The sequence below is a fragment of the Cydia fagiglandana genome, chromosome 1, assembly GCF_963556715.1.
Source record: "Cydia fagiglandana chromosome 1, ilCydFagi1.1, whole genome shotgun sequence".
In the NCBI taxonomy this organism is placed as follows: domain Eukaryota; kingdom Metazoa; phylum Arthropoda; class Insecta; order Lepidoptera; family Tortricidae; genus Cydia; species Cydia fagiglandana.
The window spans coordinates 30640726-30657355 of NC_085932.1; the positions used below are offsets into that span (position 1 = coordinate 30640726).

The 16630-nt window shown below is 36.7% G+C and overlaps 2 protein-coding genes across 7 annotated transcripts in view; one reads left to right on the forward strand and one right to left on the reverse strand.

Annotated features, from left to right (window-relative positions):
- The window catches only part of LOC134669398 (synapse-associated protein of 47 kDa), a 127547-nt gene that overhangs the window by 75996 nt on the left and 34921 nt on the right, over positions 1–16630 (forward strand). The gene's annotated exons all lie outside the window — the stretch shown is intronic.
- Positions 4366–13010, reverse strand: LOC134670069 (uncharacterized). The gene is made up of 4 exons (XM_063527744.1): positions 12909–13010; positions 6841–7455; positions 6372–6519; positions 4366–4862 (listed from the first exon to the last, which is right to left on the reverse strand). The coding sequence occupies exons 1-4, from the start codon at positions 13008–13010 to the stop codon at positions 4366–4368; spliced, it is 1362 nt and encodes a 453-aa protein (XP_063383814.1).

The window sequence follows — 16630 nt, forward strand, 5'->3', positions numbered from 1 at the left end:
CAGAAACGAAATGCTACTAGAAAAGTGGGTTAGGTTAGGTTTGAACTGCGACCCTTACAGAAACGAAATGCTACTAGAAAAGTGGGTTAGGTTAGGTTTGAACTGCGACCCTTGTAGAAACGAAATGCTACTAGAAAAGTGGGTGAGGTTAGGTTTGAACTGCGACCCTTACAGAAACGAAATGCTACAAGAAAATTGGGTTAGGTTAGGTTTGAACTGCGACCCTCACAGAAACGAAATGCTACTAGAAAAGTGGGTTAGGTTAGGTTTGAACTGCGACCCTTACAGAAACGAAATGCTACTAGAAAAGTGGGTTAGGTTAGGTTTGAACTGCGACCCTTGTAGAAACGAAATGCTACTAGAAAAGTGGGTGAGGTTAGGTTTGAACTGCGACCCTTACAGAAACGAAACGTTACTAGAAAATTGGGTTAGGTTAGGTCTGAACTGCGACCCTTACAGAAACGAAATGCTACTAGAAAAGTGGGTTAGGTTAGGTTTGAAATGCGACCCTTACAGAAACGAAATGCTACTAGAAAAGTGGGTTAGGTTAGGTTTGAACTGCGACCCTTACAGAAACGAAATGCTACTAGAAAAGTGGGTTAGGTTAGGTTTGAACTGCGACCCTTACAGAAACGAAATGCTACTAGAAAAGTGGGTCAGGTTAGGTTTGAACTGCGACCCTCACAGAAACGAAATGCTAATAGAATAGTGGGTTAGGTTAGGTTTGAACTGCCTGCGACCCTTACAGAAACGAAATGCTACTAGAAAAGTGGGTTAGGGTAGGTTTGAACTGCGACCCTCATAGAAACGTAATGGTACTAGACAAGTAGGTTAGTTTTGTTAATTTTGGTGATCATTTATCATTTTTGGTGGTAAAAATGATTTTTTTGATGTTAAATTGTACTATACCTGGTGATCAGTTAAATACCAGCCTTTAAAAAGCTAGTGTCACTGAGAAACTCACAAATCACCTATACAGACAATTTTTTTAAATAAACATTTATACTTAAAGATGGGAATTTTTAAAACGCTGTTGTCACCCCAGAACTCTTAAATCATCTAACTTAAGAGATCTAGGTTGACACTAGCGTCATTACAACAAATAAAAGTAAAGTTGACTTGAATGAAACAAAAGCTAACAAAATTTTTTTTTTGCGTTTACTTATGTCGAAAGATAGTTCTGAAAACTTTCCATTTTGGGGAAAACTAAAACTGAATCTATTAGTTAAAACCACTACAAGTATTACTAATCTATTTAATTATAAAAAGTAGGTGTAGGTATAGAACGCGATTTTAATTAGCTTTTGTTTTTGTTTCATTAACAATAGTTTTTTATGCAGGCGCCAGTATGCAACCGTAAACGCACTTAAATAAATAGTTTAGAGCGTTCCTGGTAATTGGTGCTGTAAAATATACATATATATATATATTATAGACTGTCATTTTAACTCAACAATTATTTTTAGTGTCATCATCAACCGAGAACACTCATAGGGCCGGCGCACACTGACGGCACGGCAAGGCACGGCATGGATAAGGATTTTTTCGTTCACGAATGACGTGTAAGCTTTTTCAATGAATTTAGCACCCCAAAGATCTTATTCCATTTAAAAGTAACATAATAAATCCTTTCTTTGCCACCCCATGCCATGCCATGCCGTCAATCTGCGGCGGCCTTAATGTATTTTACTTAGAATCAATATAACATGTTTATTATTAAACAAAACATTATAATTTTACTTATACATCTATATTAAATAGTACAGCGCAACGTGACATATTTTTTGCCATTGCTTAAAACATTAATATTACACGGTATTGGAGATACTAATGAATTGTACAATTTGATAACTCTCTGTGCAGTGTTTGGTTCCATAACTTCATAACTACAGAGGTGGTTATCAAACTCCAATGTTTGGAAAATATTCCCCATGAAAATGATATTTTGAGATTCATATAAATAAACGTTTTGTATTTTAAAAAATACAGGCAGCAAATCGTCGGAACTGGTACTATAAACCAATATAGTACCGGGTACGTAACGGGTTGAAGTAACAGTTGCCCAAGAAACTTTAACTAAGGACTTATTTTGACATAACTCCAAACTGGAGTAAAGGAATTGTTTTTCACTTGAAGTGGTATCTGTAGCAACACCTATGCGGAGTACGTCGTCTAATTTACCTTTCAAAAAAATTTCGTTCATATGTAGTTGATGTTTTGTACTTAAAGTCAAAGTAACATTTTTCTTATTAAACGAAGCATTTGCAGCCATTTTAGATGTCCTATGCTTTGCTTCAAATCGCATACTCCATAAAAATACAGTAGGGCCGTATTTTTCAAAAGCAGAGTGATAGTGAATTAAATGATGGAACTTTGGTTTTAAACAACCTTTAGTCAGTGACATGTACAGCAAATTTAACTCTGCTACTGTCGTTTGTAACTTTTCTTCAGTCCCTTTTGCAAACGCAGTAGATAAATTGAGTTCCAAGACCTCTCTTAATTTCCTGTATAATTCCCACGTTTCGTCACCCCTAGGTACAAACTCTCCGACTAATAATCCAAAATATCTTAAAAATGTTAGCATTTCTGACGCTGACATCCGTACATTACCATGAAGTAAATGTTCCATAGACAGAGTACAGGGTTGGTTCCTACAATCAGGGCCATATGCAAAAGCATGGATTCGGTCGTTAAGCAAACTCAAGGAAAATAATTTCAGTCGTCTTATGTATTGTATCAAAATAAAATGCATGACGTATTTTGCAACGCCTTCTAATATATCATGCATGCAATCAACGCCTACTTGGTTAAATAAATCAAAATTTTTGACATCAAGCCAAATGCACTTTTCTTTGATACCAGTTTCTGATGGATTGTTCAGTAGAAGGTCTGATTCATATTGTGCAAAAGTACGTAATAAATCTTTGTTTTCATAACATTGCGTTTTTAAAACATCTTTTCTTACTTTGCAAATCCTGCACGGGTAATTTGCGGAAAAACTCTCCAGAAAACCTGTTATGGAATGAATTCCTAGATTATCGCCCAAGATTAGGCCCAGTTCAAAATAGATAACACCAGTAAAATTAGGCAAATCAAATTCTAAACCATGTTCACTAAGGTAATTTAGTTCATTTATTACACTGCGAAAAATAATTTTGTTCCCGAATTTAACTCTAACTAACACTTAACGAAATAATCCGAAGAGTGAAAAAGCAGAACCAGGAATATGTTGCTAAGTGCAGATAATCGACATGGTGGTAGGCAAGGAATAGAGGCATAAACAGCTCCCAATTTGTGGTGCCCTGATCTGGATCCTAAAGCATTTCCGGTTTCGTAATCATCGAAAAAAAGAAAAATTGGAATTACAATTTTGCCTCTATTTATTTCCATTCTATTTCGCCAAAATGATCCCTGTATAAAATTTTCTATAGCTACATTTAAATCACCATGACGGGTTAAACGGTTCATGTAATTTATAGTATCAGTTAATATATTTTCAAGTGAAAAGAACGATTTCAAAACTTTACGAAGTGGAATGAAATGTTCTTCACAAGTGATTGGTACAAGGCGGATGACTCCAATTCTTTTAACTTTTTCTAATCTCTCACCAATAACTATTGATTCTGGTTTTATGTAAGTTTGATTTTGAAGGAAATAATTTATTCGCTTATGCTCAGTATCAAATAGACTCCAAGGAGTTGTCAATATTGGTTCAATAGAGTCTAAAACTGCATTAAGATTAGTAGGTGAAATAATATTGTCTGAAGATAAATTTTCAATACGTTGTTTCACCGCAGAAAGTAAAGACTCTGTAACGAATTTATGAAAGCCATCAATTATTTTTTGAACAATATTCCGTGGTAGTGATTGATTGGCGTACAAACTGGCTATAAAAAAAGACAGTGCTTTTTCAACAGTTTCTGAGTTACTTGAAGATTGAGGAAAGTATTGTGCTTGACTAATAACATCATGAGTAGGTGACGCTTGGCTTAAAACTTCCGTCTCTACATTATCAGGTTGCTGTACAATATTTACTTCACATGGATTTTCTGAAGAATGTTCCCGCAAAATATGTCTCCTAAACGAATTAAATAATTGGAATGGCCGGTTACAGTTGTCTTGTACACATTTGTACACACTTAATTCCTTAAGAGTGTGTATTATTGAAAATGTGATATAAGATGTTTGATATCAGAAAATGTTTTATAACATATAAAACAAGTCAACATTGTCACTGAAGTTAGCCAAATAATTACATAGCCTTTGCAATATACGTTAAGTACTGTGATACTAAAAATAAGATGGCGAAGAAAAGACGTTTGCGTCTCTATTGATATGAATCAGTATGAAAAAGGTACCTAGTAGTCATACATTGCAATCGGTGAGGAGGGACTCTGCAGCAGTCGACCCTTTGTCATATTCGGATGACATTTTATAAATGCCTTTTTGTATGAAGTACCATACAGGGTATGTGTCAATCGAGTACTCCGCATTTAGGGCCCATGTTACTTTGTAGCATGTATCAATTGCGTGCATAATGGACTGTCTTTCATACATTACCGATCTGTTCGCAACAACTAAAAACGTATCGATCTTTTCGAAAGACTCACCCACTACGATAACGTATGGCTGAGATGGCAATCCTATTTTTTGTAGAGCGGTTATGCGAAGTTCGATTGTCTGGCTAATTTCTGCACTGGACTTGACATGCTTTATGAAACCTTCCCTTACTTCCACTTTGCTGGGCTTCCAACTTTGACTTGCACTCGAACCTCGCTTCTTCTTTTGGCGGACTGCCGCAGTGTTCAGCAACAGTGGAATGGTGAGAAATCCGGCTATATTCGTATTTTCCTCATTGGACGCTAAAAAAAATGCGGCTAGTTAATTTAAGAACACCTTAGGACGGGTTTACCACACAAATCAAACGATGATTGATCTTAATTTGTACAGGTAAAACTGTCAATTGAGATCTGCCGATGTGATTCATCCATGGTTTGAACTTTGATTTTTGTGGCAACACCTGGAAGTACGCAATCTTATTATGTAAAATGGTACATTATGATACAAATGTTTTAATAGTAGATTACGATACATGTGCGAAAAATAGGTACAGTCAAGGAATTTAAATTCCGACCCATTTCGTACTTTGTCACAGTGACAATCAATATGAAAGCCGCTAGAGACCTCATACGGTTGTCACTGTGACAAAGTACGAAATGGGTCGGAATTTAAATTCCTTGACTGTACACTACCACCACTGCTAACACTGGAAAATAGGAAATTCGCAACGATAAATTACCTATTCGCATATGTATCGTACAACGCAACGTTTTACAGTACATATGGCCCTTTAAATTGTTAACCTAGTTACTTACCTAATGTGGTAATTATCGTACTATTGCGGTAAAGTGCACCATATGTACTGTAAAAATCACAATGCCACCGATTCATAGGTACTGAAATGATCTACAGATCTCTCCATTACCGCCATATATAAATATATTTCTACAGTAAACATCAGCCAAGTGCGAGTCGGATCGCGCACTAAGGATTCCGTACCACCACACAAAACTTATTTCCTCTGTTTTAATACTAAAGCTTAAAATCATAAAACCGGAATACATGCATATGTATACATAAAGTATACTGGATATAAGGATTATATATTTATAATAATTAAGTGACTGTAGCTATTATTAATAGTAAGTTTCAACTTGATACTTCTACGCGTTCCTGAGAAAAAAGACGAACGGACGGACGGACGGACGGAAAACGAAGTAAACTTGTGTTATAAGGGTTCTTTTTTCCTTTTCAGGTACAGAACCCTAAAAAAGAATTGAGGGTTTAAAACTTATTCTGATATTAAAAATGTATAATAACTAAACCTTGAATATTTTTACGGTTTAGACTCACTTGTTTTAAGTCACTCATGTTTCGGAGAGCCTAGGTCTAACACTAACAGTCATGTCATGTAACATGTCGCGCGAGTGACTTAAACAAGTGAGTTTTACCGCAAAATTATTCAAATGTTAGTATGTCTCACAACAGTTTAAATTCGATACCTAAACCTACTCATTATACTTACGGTGTACGGTACACATTATATTACTAAGCGCCACTTGCACCATCCCACTACCCCGGGGTTAACCCGTTAAACTGTTAACCCAGTGTCAAATAGTACTGGTAACCATGGTAACTCCAGGTTTAGCCGGTTAGTGACCCCACTATACTACACGGGTTAACCCCGGGGTAGTGGGATGGTGCAAGTGGCGCTTAGAATCATTCCAAAAGAGAGAACTTACAACTGAAAAAATATATATTTTTATTTTTTAAAGGAGACATAGAAAACCGCTACTTTATCGTATACTTACAATTGGTAAGTGCGACCAGGTCGTGGAGGAATGGATCAGTTGACTTTTTCTTTTTCAGAAGTTCTTGAAGCTTTATTTTCATTAATGGAAAATTAATGAATAAATTGTCCTTGTAAATTCCATGCGCAGCATTGAAGTCTTTGTGTATCTGGAATGATAAAGCATACTGAGTATAAAATAAATACAACATATAAAATAAGTACCTACAAATTATTAATTATGCACCAGTGGTCGGTAGATGCGGTTACACAAGCCAGTTTCAAAATAGCTTCATTGAGTTGCCCGTGACATACGTATTTACAAAAAAAGTATAAATTTATGTATCCTTATCCGTTGTCTAGTATCCAAAGTACAGGCTTTACTTAGTTTGGGACTAGAAGGCGCTGTGATGTGATACGTTCCTAATATTCAGTATTATAGTTAAGTATTGTAAAGCTAGTAAAAGTGAATAGCTAGTTATTATATTTACCAAAGAATATCCTTGTGGCTTTTTTAGTGCTGGATATTTTTCAAAGTAACCTTCAATACTTTCTTTACCAGCGTCGTATAAAGTCCGCGTTCTTGCTTTTAAAGTTCTCTCCCACTTGTCTTCAACTAAACACCAAGGATCAGAAGAATTTTCGAGCCATTGCAAATCGTCGTCAATATTCTCCTCATTGTCCTCACCACATGAGAAAATACCAGGCAAAGGCCTCGGAGATGGAACAGATGAGCACGTTGGACTATATTCTCGGGTTCGTTTTCCATTTCCCTTAGGTAGAGCACCTAAATTTTGAAGGCGTCGTCTTTGATTTAGTACTTGATGCACTAGCTTACCCCTGCCTTGGAGTACCTGCCCATTGGCAGTAGTGCAAGCAGGGATGTAGTACGAAGTTGTTCTCTCCCCGGGAAATAGTTCCTTAATTTTATGAGCCCATCTATAATAGATCCCACCTGTGATGGCTGATGAGTTATTTTCTTTCAGTATTTTCTTGGCAATCACGGCCGCCAGCAAATTTTGAGCGCTATCCCCTTCTAGGCTTTTCCCTTTAAATGCCAGGAGTGAGGCGGAGTCAAGCGACTCCTTTAAAAGATTTTCCAAAATCTGAAAATTAATTTAGAAACTTTACTTTTCATTCGCCTATTTAATTAAAGTTTGTGAATTAGTGTATAATATGGCTGATTGCCACAATAATACATAATATAAATGATTTTGATCTTATTAGCTGATTTGTTAGTGACGACACTGGTCACGGACACGGTCATGAGCAGATACAGACCGGGAGCCGTCGGGAGCCAGCTCTCATTTGGTGGGGGGAGGAAGGAAGTTCGACACTGCGGCGCTTCACTTGGAGCAACATTTCTCTAAAACTATAGCTATTAGGGCATGTAATATATCATTTTCGGATAAATTGAGGATGAGTAATCTATGTTTAGAACAAAAACAATGCCCTTTCTAACAAAAAAAAGAATAAAAGACTAAAAAACGTATTTTTGATTTTATTAGATTCAAATAAATCACCGTGTAGCAGAAATCTGAAAACGAAAAATACAGTCGTAAAGCTACGCTTATTAAGTTTAAGAAAATATATACTTTATTGTACTAATCTGTTGATAAATGAGTACCGTTTACGAGTTATTTACGAAAAACTAAAAAAAAAACGATTGTAGAACAAATTATAAGTAAATTTCCCACCTTAATAATATTTTGCACTGAGATCACTCTGACCCACGCTTAGTATTATTTTGTATCTCCCATTTATCAACAGATTGCTGCTACACTTTGTTTTTTAGTCTTTTCTAGTTTGTTCTTTTTAGTGTTCCGTACAAAACTTTGTTTACGGAACACTTATGGGATCACTTCGGTCTTGCAAATCAGTTAAATACGTTTTTCTCAGAGACCGTTTGACATAGATACCTAAAATTTGGAACAGTTATAGCAATTACCACCACTCATATTGTGAATAAGTCAAAACTGCTTATTTCTTATTAAAGGGGGAAATTTAGGGGGTTGAGAGGGGTAGGCTGAAACTTTTTTCATTTGTAAGAATCGTGTGGGGTACCATTAGAAAGCTTGCAAAAAATTGAGTCGATGGACTGATTTTGACTTCATTTTAGACTGCAATAGTTTCGTCAAAAAATGCATTTAAAGTTGCAAGTTTTCATACAAAAATTTTCACCTCTGTCCTGGCGATTTTCGCGAAAACTATAGCTAACAGGCAGCTGACCAGTCAATACCCAACTTAAAGAAGCATGGAGACGGCGGGAAAATTATCAGCTTAACTTTATCTTTATTAGTTTTTCAACTGCAGCTTGACCTTTGGTTGCTTAGGGCTAGCTAACTGATGCTTACACTGGTCAATTCATATTAGGCGAGAAACATCCTTAGTTAAAACTTTGGCATTGAAATTTATGACTTATGTCTTTGACATAAAGTTTAATTCTGCTTGCTTATTTTTGTGGGATATTTAATTTTATCTTAATAGCCTACTATAAGTATGAGAGAGATCTACAAAATACGACCTTATTATATTGCAAATAAGTTTCAATTTCGAACGGGCTTTCCAAGCAATGGACTAGCATCTCAAAAATCTGAAAAATTCAAATTAAGAATTCCGTTCTTGACTGTCGTTGTGTTTTTTTTTCCACAATAGGACACATAGAGTTAGTAAGGCGTATAGAGATAATAAAGTCATTTAATATTTATGAACAGCTTTGGCCTCATGTATAGATTTTATTGAGAGTATCTGATTCGTCGAAACAATATACACAATATTCCTTTTCATTAAGTACCATTACATTTCTGTATTAATTGTATAATTATAATATCTATTAATTATATTCAGTACTTATGTATAATTTTTGAACGGATCGGTGAGCAACAAGATTCAGGGCTATAACCGCGAAAATAGAAGTTCGCAAATTGCGAGCATTTTTCTCTGTCACTCTAATTACGCCTTCATTGGAGTAAAAGAGAAAGATCCCCGCAAATTGCGAATTTCGGTTTACGCGGTAGCCCCTCAGTCCTGTTACGAGAAAATAATTTTGGAAGACATTAATAAATAGTACCTATATGACAGTTAAATATCACAGTTTTTTAGAAACAAAGGTAAAATTGACGAAATATTTAAAGTAAGCCGATCTTGTTTTTTAGCAGTTCTAAATAATATTAAAGTCTATATATATGGCATAGAACTAGAAACAAAATCAAATAAAAAATAATAATGAGTTCTAAATTCAAATTGAAGGAGTTATGTTACATTTTAAGGTATTATAGGCCAAGCGCGCACCACGATATAAATTTTTGCGACACGATTTTAGAATCGCGCTGTAATATATCGCAGAAAATTCACTGCGCGCACTGCGATGAAAATGAAAAAGTCGACCAGTCGCTTGTCATGAAACGTGTCTTTAATATGCGATTGCTGTATGACTGGTGATCCCCGTCTATTTCCATAATTAAATGGTCAACATCTAGCGTCTCATTTTGAGACTCCATTGGAGGTGCAGGTGCCGAGATGTTGGGGTTTGGAGAGCGAAATGCCGACTGAGGTCCGGCCGGGGTGCGATTTTATTATCATAGTGCGCGCGGGGCCATACAACTCCGCATGCTGCAATTCACTTTGCGACAATCGCGTCGCGAACAATTGCGGAAAAATGTGACAAATCAGAATTTAAAAATCGCTGCGATTTTTTTGTCGCATATGCGCGCACTAACATATAAACACATACGTTGCATTTCTGCGACAAAATTATCGCAGGACAAAAAATCGTGGTGCGCGCTTGGCCTTACTCTAAATTATTATAATACATCAAGCATTCGCGAGATGCTCGACTTCGGTATTCAAACACAAAGCAATAGTACAAGAATCTAACTAAATGCAAAGGCCGAAGGAGCGATTCGAAGATCCGAAGCGTCCGACAGACGCGCGCCTCCCGTAACTTTTCCAAGTATTTTTAAGTACAAGTGTCTAAGTCGCAAAATCCAAAGGCTGAAGTCGCATTGGGCCGAAAGGTTCTAAACACAGGTAATTAATACAAGTGTCTAAATGCTAAGGCCGGAGGCCGAGCTCCGCGTAGGGCCGAAGGCCCGACGCCTGCAAGATGTCAGTGGTTAAACACAGAACTGACAGCCTGGACGCTTCGGGCCTTCGGCCCTACGCGGAGCTCGGCCTTCGGCCTTCGCATTTAGATACTTATACTACTGTTCTGTGTTTAAGTACTAACATCCTGGACGCTTCGGGCCTTCGGCCCTACGCGGAGCTCGGCCTTCGGCTTTCGCATTTAGACACTTGTACTATTGTTCTGTGTTAAAGCACTGACATCCTGGACGCTTCGGGCCTTCGGGCTACGCGGAGGTCGGCCTTTGGCCTTCACATTTAGACACTTGTACTATTGCTCTGTGCTAAAGCGATGACATTTTGCTAAAGCTCGGCCTTCGGCCTTCGCACTTAGACACTTTGTACTATTGTTCTGTGTGTGTAGTTGAATACGGTACCCTAAAAACAGGCAAACAACCTCTGTAAAATGTAACGATGCGAGCGGTACGGCTACCATCAGTTTGGCATTGACATAAACGCTACCGTGGGCGTGAACGTAATTTACTTTCTATGCATCTCGCTCGTACTGACATATTAGTGCGAAAGAGATATACCTATAGGAAGTAAATTACGTTCACGATATCGTTTATGTCAATGCCAAACTGATGGTAGCCGTACGGAACACTAAATGCCTCGAGCTATCTCGGACTTGGCCAAATTATTTGTTTGTTAGAAAGTGCATTGTTTTTGTTCTAAAAATAGATTCCTCATCCTCAATTTATCCGAAAATGATATATTACATGCCCTAATAGCTATAGTTTGAGAGAAATGTTGCTCCAACTGCTCCAAGCGCTGCTGCTGCACGAACTGCGTCGAACTTCCCCCCTACCCCCACTAAATGAGAGGTGGCTCTCGACGGCTCCCGGTCTGTATCTGCTCAAGACCAGCTAACTATCAACTGTGCCAAGCCAAGTTTCAGCGCATAGTCTCAAAGCGCAAGGTCCCCATACAACGGTGTGCACTAACAAACCAGCTATATTGCAAATTATAATTTTTAACCAATGTTGTCAGTGTATGATCAGTACCAATAGATAGAACTCTGTAAAACTGGGCTTAAACCCTGGCCACACTAAACTAAAAATAAAAGCTTGTAAAATGGATTCAAATCACCTACAAACATAATTCATTTTAGTATAAGGTTTCAATAACTGGCCAGCTTTCAATAACTGGCCACCTTATACTAAACTGAATTATATTTATAGGTGAATAGAATTCATTTTTGGTTTGGGGTGGCCAGTTACTGGCGAATTACCCTATTTAATAAGTTTTTGTCAAAAATTTAATTTTTAGTTCAAGCTTTTATCGCTGACTGTACTTTTGAGTCCACACTCCACAGACAACTAATACTTATTGAGACAATTCTAAAAACCCCAAACACAATTAGGTTGCGTTGTTTCACCACAGAGTTCCTATGGCCACCTCCTGTCTCCATCATCAGATCAGCTCGATGGTACCATAATATTGCATTGAAACTCGATTTATATATGTATGCATATTATCAGCTTCATCAGAAACCGGGGAGTGGGTCAAATTTAACTTGCAAGTTTTGACCCGTACAATAGTTATTTGTTTTACAGGGGGGCAAAGTTGTGTTTGAAACCCTCGCAACGCTCAAGATTCCATTTTTCGAACCACTCGCTACGCTCGTGGTTCAATTTTGGAATCTTTCGGTTGCTCGGATATCAATATTACCACAAGCGGTTAAACAAAATTTGCCCACGAAGGAAACACAAATTGTTTTCACCACACCAACCCGAAGCAAATATTAAATGTAAAATATCAGACAAAATCAAATCAAATCCAAATGAATGTAATTAAATATTTATGATCCAAAATCATCATTTAAAAGTTAATTCTACCAGCAAACATAAGAAAACAACTCAAAATTTGCATTTGATTACTTTGACTCACATGTGAATAAAATGCAACTACAGTATTCAGTATTTGAAGTGCAAAGTAACCCTTTCCGAGTGGTGTGGTGAAAACATAGTTACATATTGTAATAGTCTATGAGTGTAGAGGTACATGTTATTTTATAGTTGATTGGAAGAAATCTCTCTCTCGGATACGTCTGCCTTTGTAATATCTTATACCTTCAAACGAGCAATTCTTGTATAAGTACATATTTATTTATTTGTATAATTATATATTTATTTATTTGTATATATATTTATTTAATTATTTGTATATATATTTTGAAGATCTCGGAAACGGCTCTAACGATTTCGATTAAATTTGCAATATGGGGGTATTTTTCTTGTCCGAGCAAAGCTCGGTGTCCCAGATTTTGAATTTATTAAGTTGTGAAATTCCTATAAACAACAAAGTGTACAATAAAGTGTTTACATACCTACATAAGTGTAATGTACATCTGCTAGGTATGTACTACTATGTTGGTTATCCTATAATAATCAATATTATGAAAACAAACTAAAATGATTTAAAATAGCTTACTTACCCTGCACTCAGTACTGGGCTCAGCAGTCTTGACATTTTCCTTTTCTGAAGGCAACTTTTCCACATCTTGTACAACTATTAACTCCGTGAGAGACAAATCCATCAGCGTCTACAAATTAATGATGCAATTAATATCACAGAGTTACATTCAAACATACTAAGAGCAAAACTCCTAACTGTACATTGGTGAACCTTATTACAATAGGCATGAGGTCCACCAATCTAAAGTTAATAGCGTGGGCATAACTACAAAATTATATTGTACATTATGTTGTACCACCAAGTTGTTACCAGTGGTGGATTTATCCCCACCTTTGACCACTGGTAACTGGTAATACTGGTATTACTATTACATCTGGGATTTTTTTCCTAGTAGTAAGTAGTGGTAACAACTTGGTAGTAACTAGTGGGAATAACCCGTCTATTTCACATATTTCCTTTTTAATCCGTCTTATTCTTTCTAACATTGTCCCATTTCTTTTCTAACAGCAAACTACTACTAACTGCTAACAGCTAGCTACTTTTCTACTTTGATAAACTATATATGTCGCAGTCAAGTGTGAAAACAGGCAAAACTGCTTTTGACTGAGCATGTTGGTCAAAAGTAGTTTTACCTGATAATCATTGGTTAATTGTAATTGTGACTGTTACTATCAGTCAAAAGTACTCGCAGAAATAGGTAGGTTAGGATTATTTTTTTTTGCTTCGCCCTAAAAACGAAACTACTGCCAGTAATAGGTATGATTTTCAGGTAAAACTACTTTTGACCAACATGCTCAGTTAAATGCAGTTTTGCCTGTTTTTATCGGTTAAAAGTTCTTTTGACCAGTTCACACTTTTGACTGCAACATATATACTTAGTTCGTTTTTTAAGCATTAGAAAGAACTTCAAAGAAGGTAAGCGATCTTGACATGTCTTTTAATTGAAAAACGCTTTTTAAAAGTCAATAACTATTACTTAAGAAAGCAGAAGAATATAAATAATCGTATTAGACTCACAATTGTTACATATTTGCGGTAACTTATTTTTAAAATGTGTTTTTCAATTAAAAGACACATCAAGATTGTTTACTTTACCTTTACCTTATTTCTAATGCTAAAAAAACGAACTATAGGTATAATTGTATGTGGTATTTACTGAGGCATTAACAGATGAAAACTCTGCCTTCCACGTATTCCAGCATCTCATGAAAAGGGACCTAGGACCGGTTAATGGGATTAGATCTTTGATATCTTCATATACCAACGCCGATAAGGATTGAATTGTTATTTGTTGTTCTGAAAATAATTATCACAATTCGTATAAGCGGGCAACAACAACAACTACATACTTAGTACATGTGTTTCATTTTACACTGCGCCCGCGCCCGCAAAGTGCACGGAACTATGTATTATGGATTGTTTTGCAACGAATAGAACAGATGCTATAATAATTAAAATTTGGTAACAAACTAGGTACATACATAGACGTACATGTGTACATTTACGAGCCTGCGCCCACAAAGAGCACGGAATCGCACGGAACTATTATGCTGGCTGCAGAGGGCCTACCGCGAACCACGTTCGACGTGTTGCCTCTTTGTCGCACGTGTAAATTCGTACGTAAGTGTGACAGGGAGGCAGTAAGTCGAAAGTGGTTCGCGGTAGGCCTTCAGACACTCGGAATTTTTATTCGATTTCCGTACGGAATGACAGGTGGGAACAGGACGTCGCTCTACAAATGCATAGCGCTCTCCCGCTTGCACATGTCGTTCCGCACGGAAAATTCCGTGCGTGCGCGGCCTAAAGGATTGTTTTGCGACGAATAGAATAGATGCTATAGCTATAAGTATATTAGGTATATAATTTAAATTTGGAAACAAACTACATATGTAGTAGGTATCTGTGTATGATTACGAGCCTACGCGTACAAAGTGCACTGAACTAGGATTGTTTTGCCACGAATAGAATAGATGCTATAGATAGAAGGTCAAGCAGATTTTGTCAGTAGAAAAAGGCGGCAAATTTGAAAAATGTAGGCACGAAGGGATAGTCTCATAGAATATTTGAATTTCGCGCCTTTTCTACTGACAAGATTTGCTTGACCATCTGTATATAATATACCTAATTAAAATTTCGGTCAGTGTCATGGTAGGGACGATTTAATACCGCGCACGGCTTGCCTAAAGAATCGTATGCAGTAACCTATGCGTAGCTTGGTAACCTATGCCTCGGGCAAAAAAAGCATGGCGGCCACGCCCTATCCACCCAAGCGTCATACATAGCAATTCGTCTTTAAAAAACCTGCCCTAACAAGACACTGACCAAACAAACAAAAACAAATAATCAAATATAATGTACTTACTGGTGAATTCAGGTATTAAACCTGGGAGCTCCCAAGCCATTAATAGCTCACACACTTCCTCCATGATGTTGCACAGTACTTACACATATACATTCGGTCAAAATCGGGCCACTTTTGCTATACTCTGACCGAAATAAATACACAATACACAAGTACTTTAGTATTTTGTCGTTACTTTAGTATTTTGTCGTTGAATGACTAAGTAAATACATACTTCGTTCAAGCTGAACGCTGAGGCGGAGAGAGACTGACTCCCCGCTCTCGAGTCGCGCAGTCGTACGCGCCGCGGTGGCGCGGGCGGGGCGCGGGCGGCGAGGACCGCGGATGCACAGAGGCGCCCCCCTGCTTATCTCTTGATTGATCGGATTAACCGATTATTTAATTTAATTATTAAGAAAATCGATTTAACAAATAATTCTTAATAGAATGGAATATTAGTTTCGTAATTAATACAATAACTTGATCATGATGGGATTGAATGTTTTATCTTTGTTGTTCTAAATATTACATGTTTAGTTGATTAAAATACCAAATCTTATGTAAATCAACAAAGACAGCATAATCACATAAACTATTAAAATGTTCATAACTATTAACATGTTTGTCTGTTTTAGTTAATTTGTTAAGGATTGAATCAACCTACGTTACATAATTATGCCAACAAGTTAGTGATAGATGCAAAGTATACAATTGTTAGAATTAATAACATACCTACTTTATTAGTTCAATCACAGATACACTTATTGTTTTAAGTAATCAGCTTTCTTTGATTTATATAAGATCTTTATTGTTGTAATTAACTTAACGTCAACGAAGAGAAAACTGCTCTTAGTTGGTCTTCATTTTTTAGAGTGTAACATTAGAAATAATCAACAGTTACAAATCGAATTCATTGAAACACGAATCACGTGTCACACAACTGAGTCAGCTAACGAATAATAAATGATGTTTGTAATGCCCTTTGCGGTGGTATTTGGGGTTGATTAAATGTACCATTCTAAATCGTTGGATCATAAAGAGAGAAACTAGATGCATTTACTGTCATATAAACGGTCTGAACTACTTTGGGGTGTTTGTAAGGAAAATGCGCATGGCGATTTATATACTTGAATTTATTATCGCAAATTTGTATGGTATAGTGCGTTCCTATGAAAAGTTATATAAGGCATTAGGTGCCTAGAAGTTAATTATTTGTGTTTGGATCTAAACTCAATAAGTAATATTTACACTGTGGTAATCCAAATGTGAAGTGCAACCTATGCCTTTTATTGCTCGAACTATTACCAGAATTTGATGAAGTCTTTAAACAATGACAATAACTAACGCACATACCATCCTGGGAACAATATGTATGTAAACTCGTCGAACCAGGAAAAACC

What these genes read in the sequence shown, in the direction of transcription:
- LOC134670069 (XM_063527744.1), bottom strand. Translation starts at nt 13,010, where the DNA reads ATGGATTTGTCTCTCACGGAGTTAATAGTTGTACAAGATGTGGAAAAG. An exon ending in AGCCACAAGGATATTCTTTG is followed by an intron (nt 6,520 to 6,840) that starts GTAAATATAATA and finishes TTATCATTCCAG; the next exon opens with ATACACAAAGACTTCAATGC. An exon ending in CCTGGTCGCACTTACCAATT is followed by an intron (nt 4,863 to 6,371) that starts GTAAGTATACGA and finishes CATTTTTTTTAG; the next exon opens with CGTCCAATGAGGAAAATACG.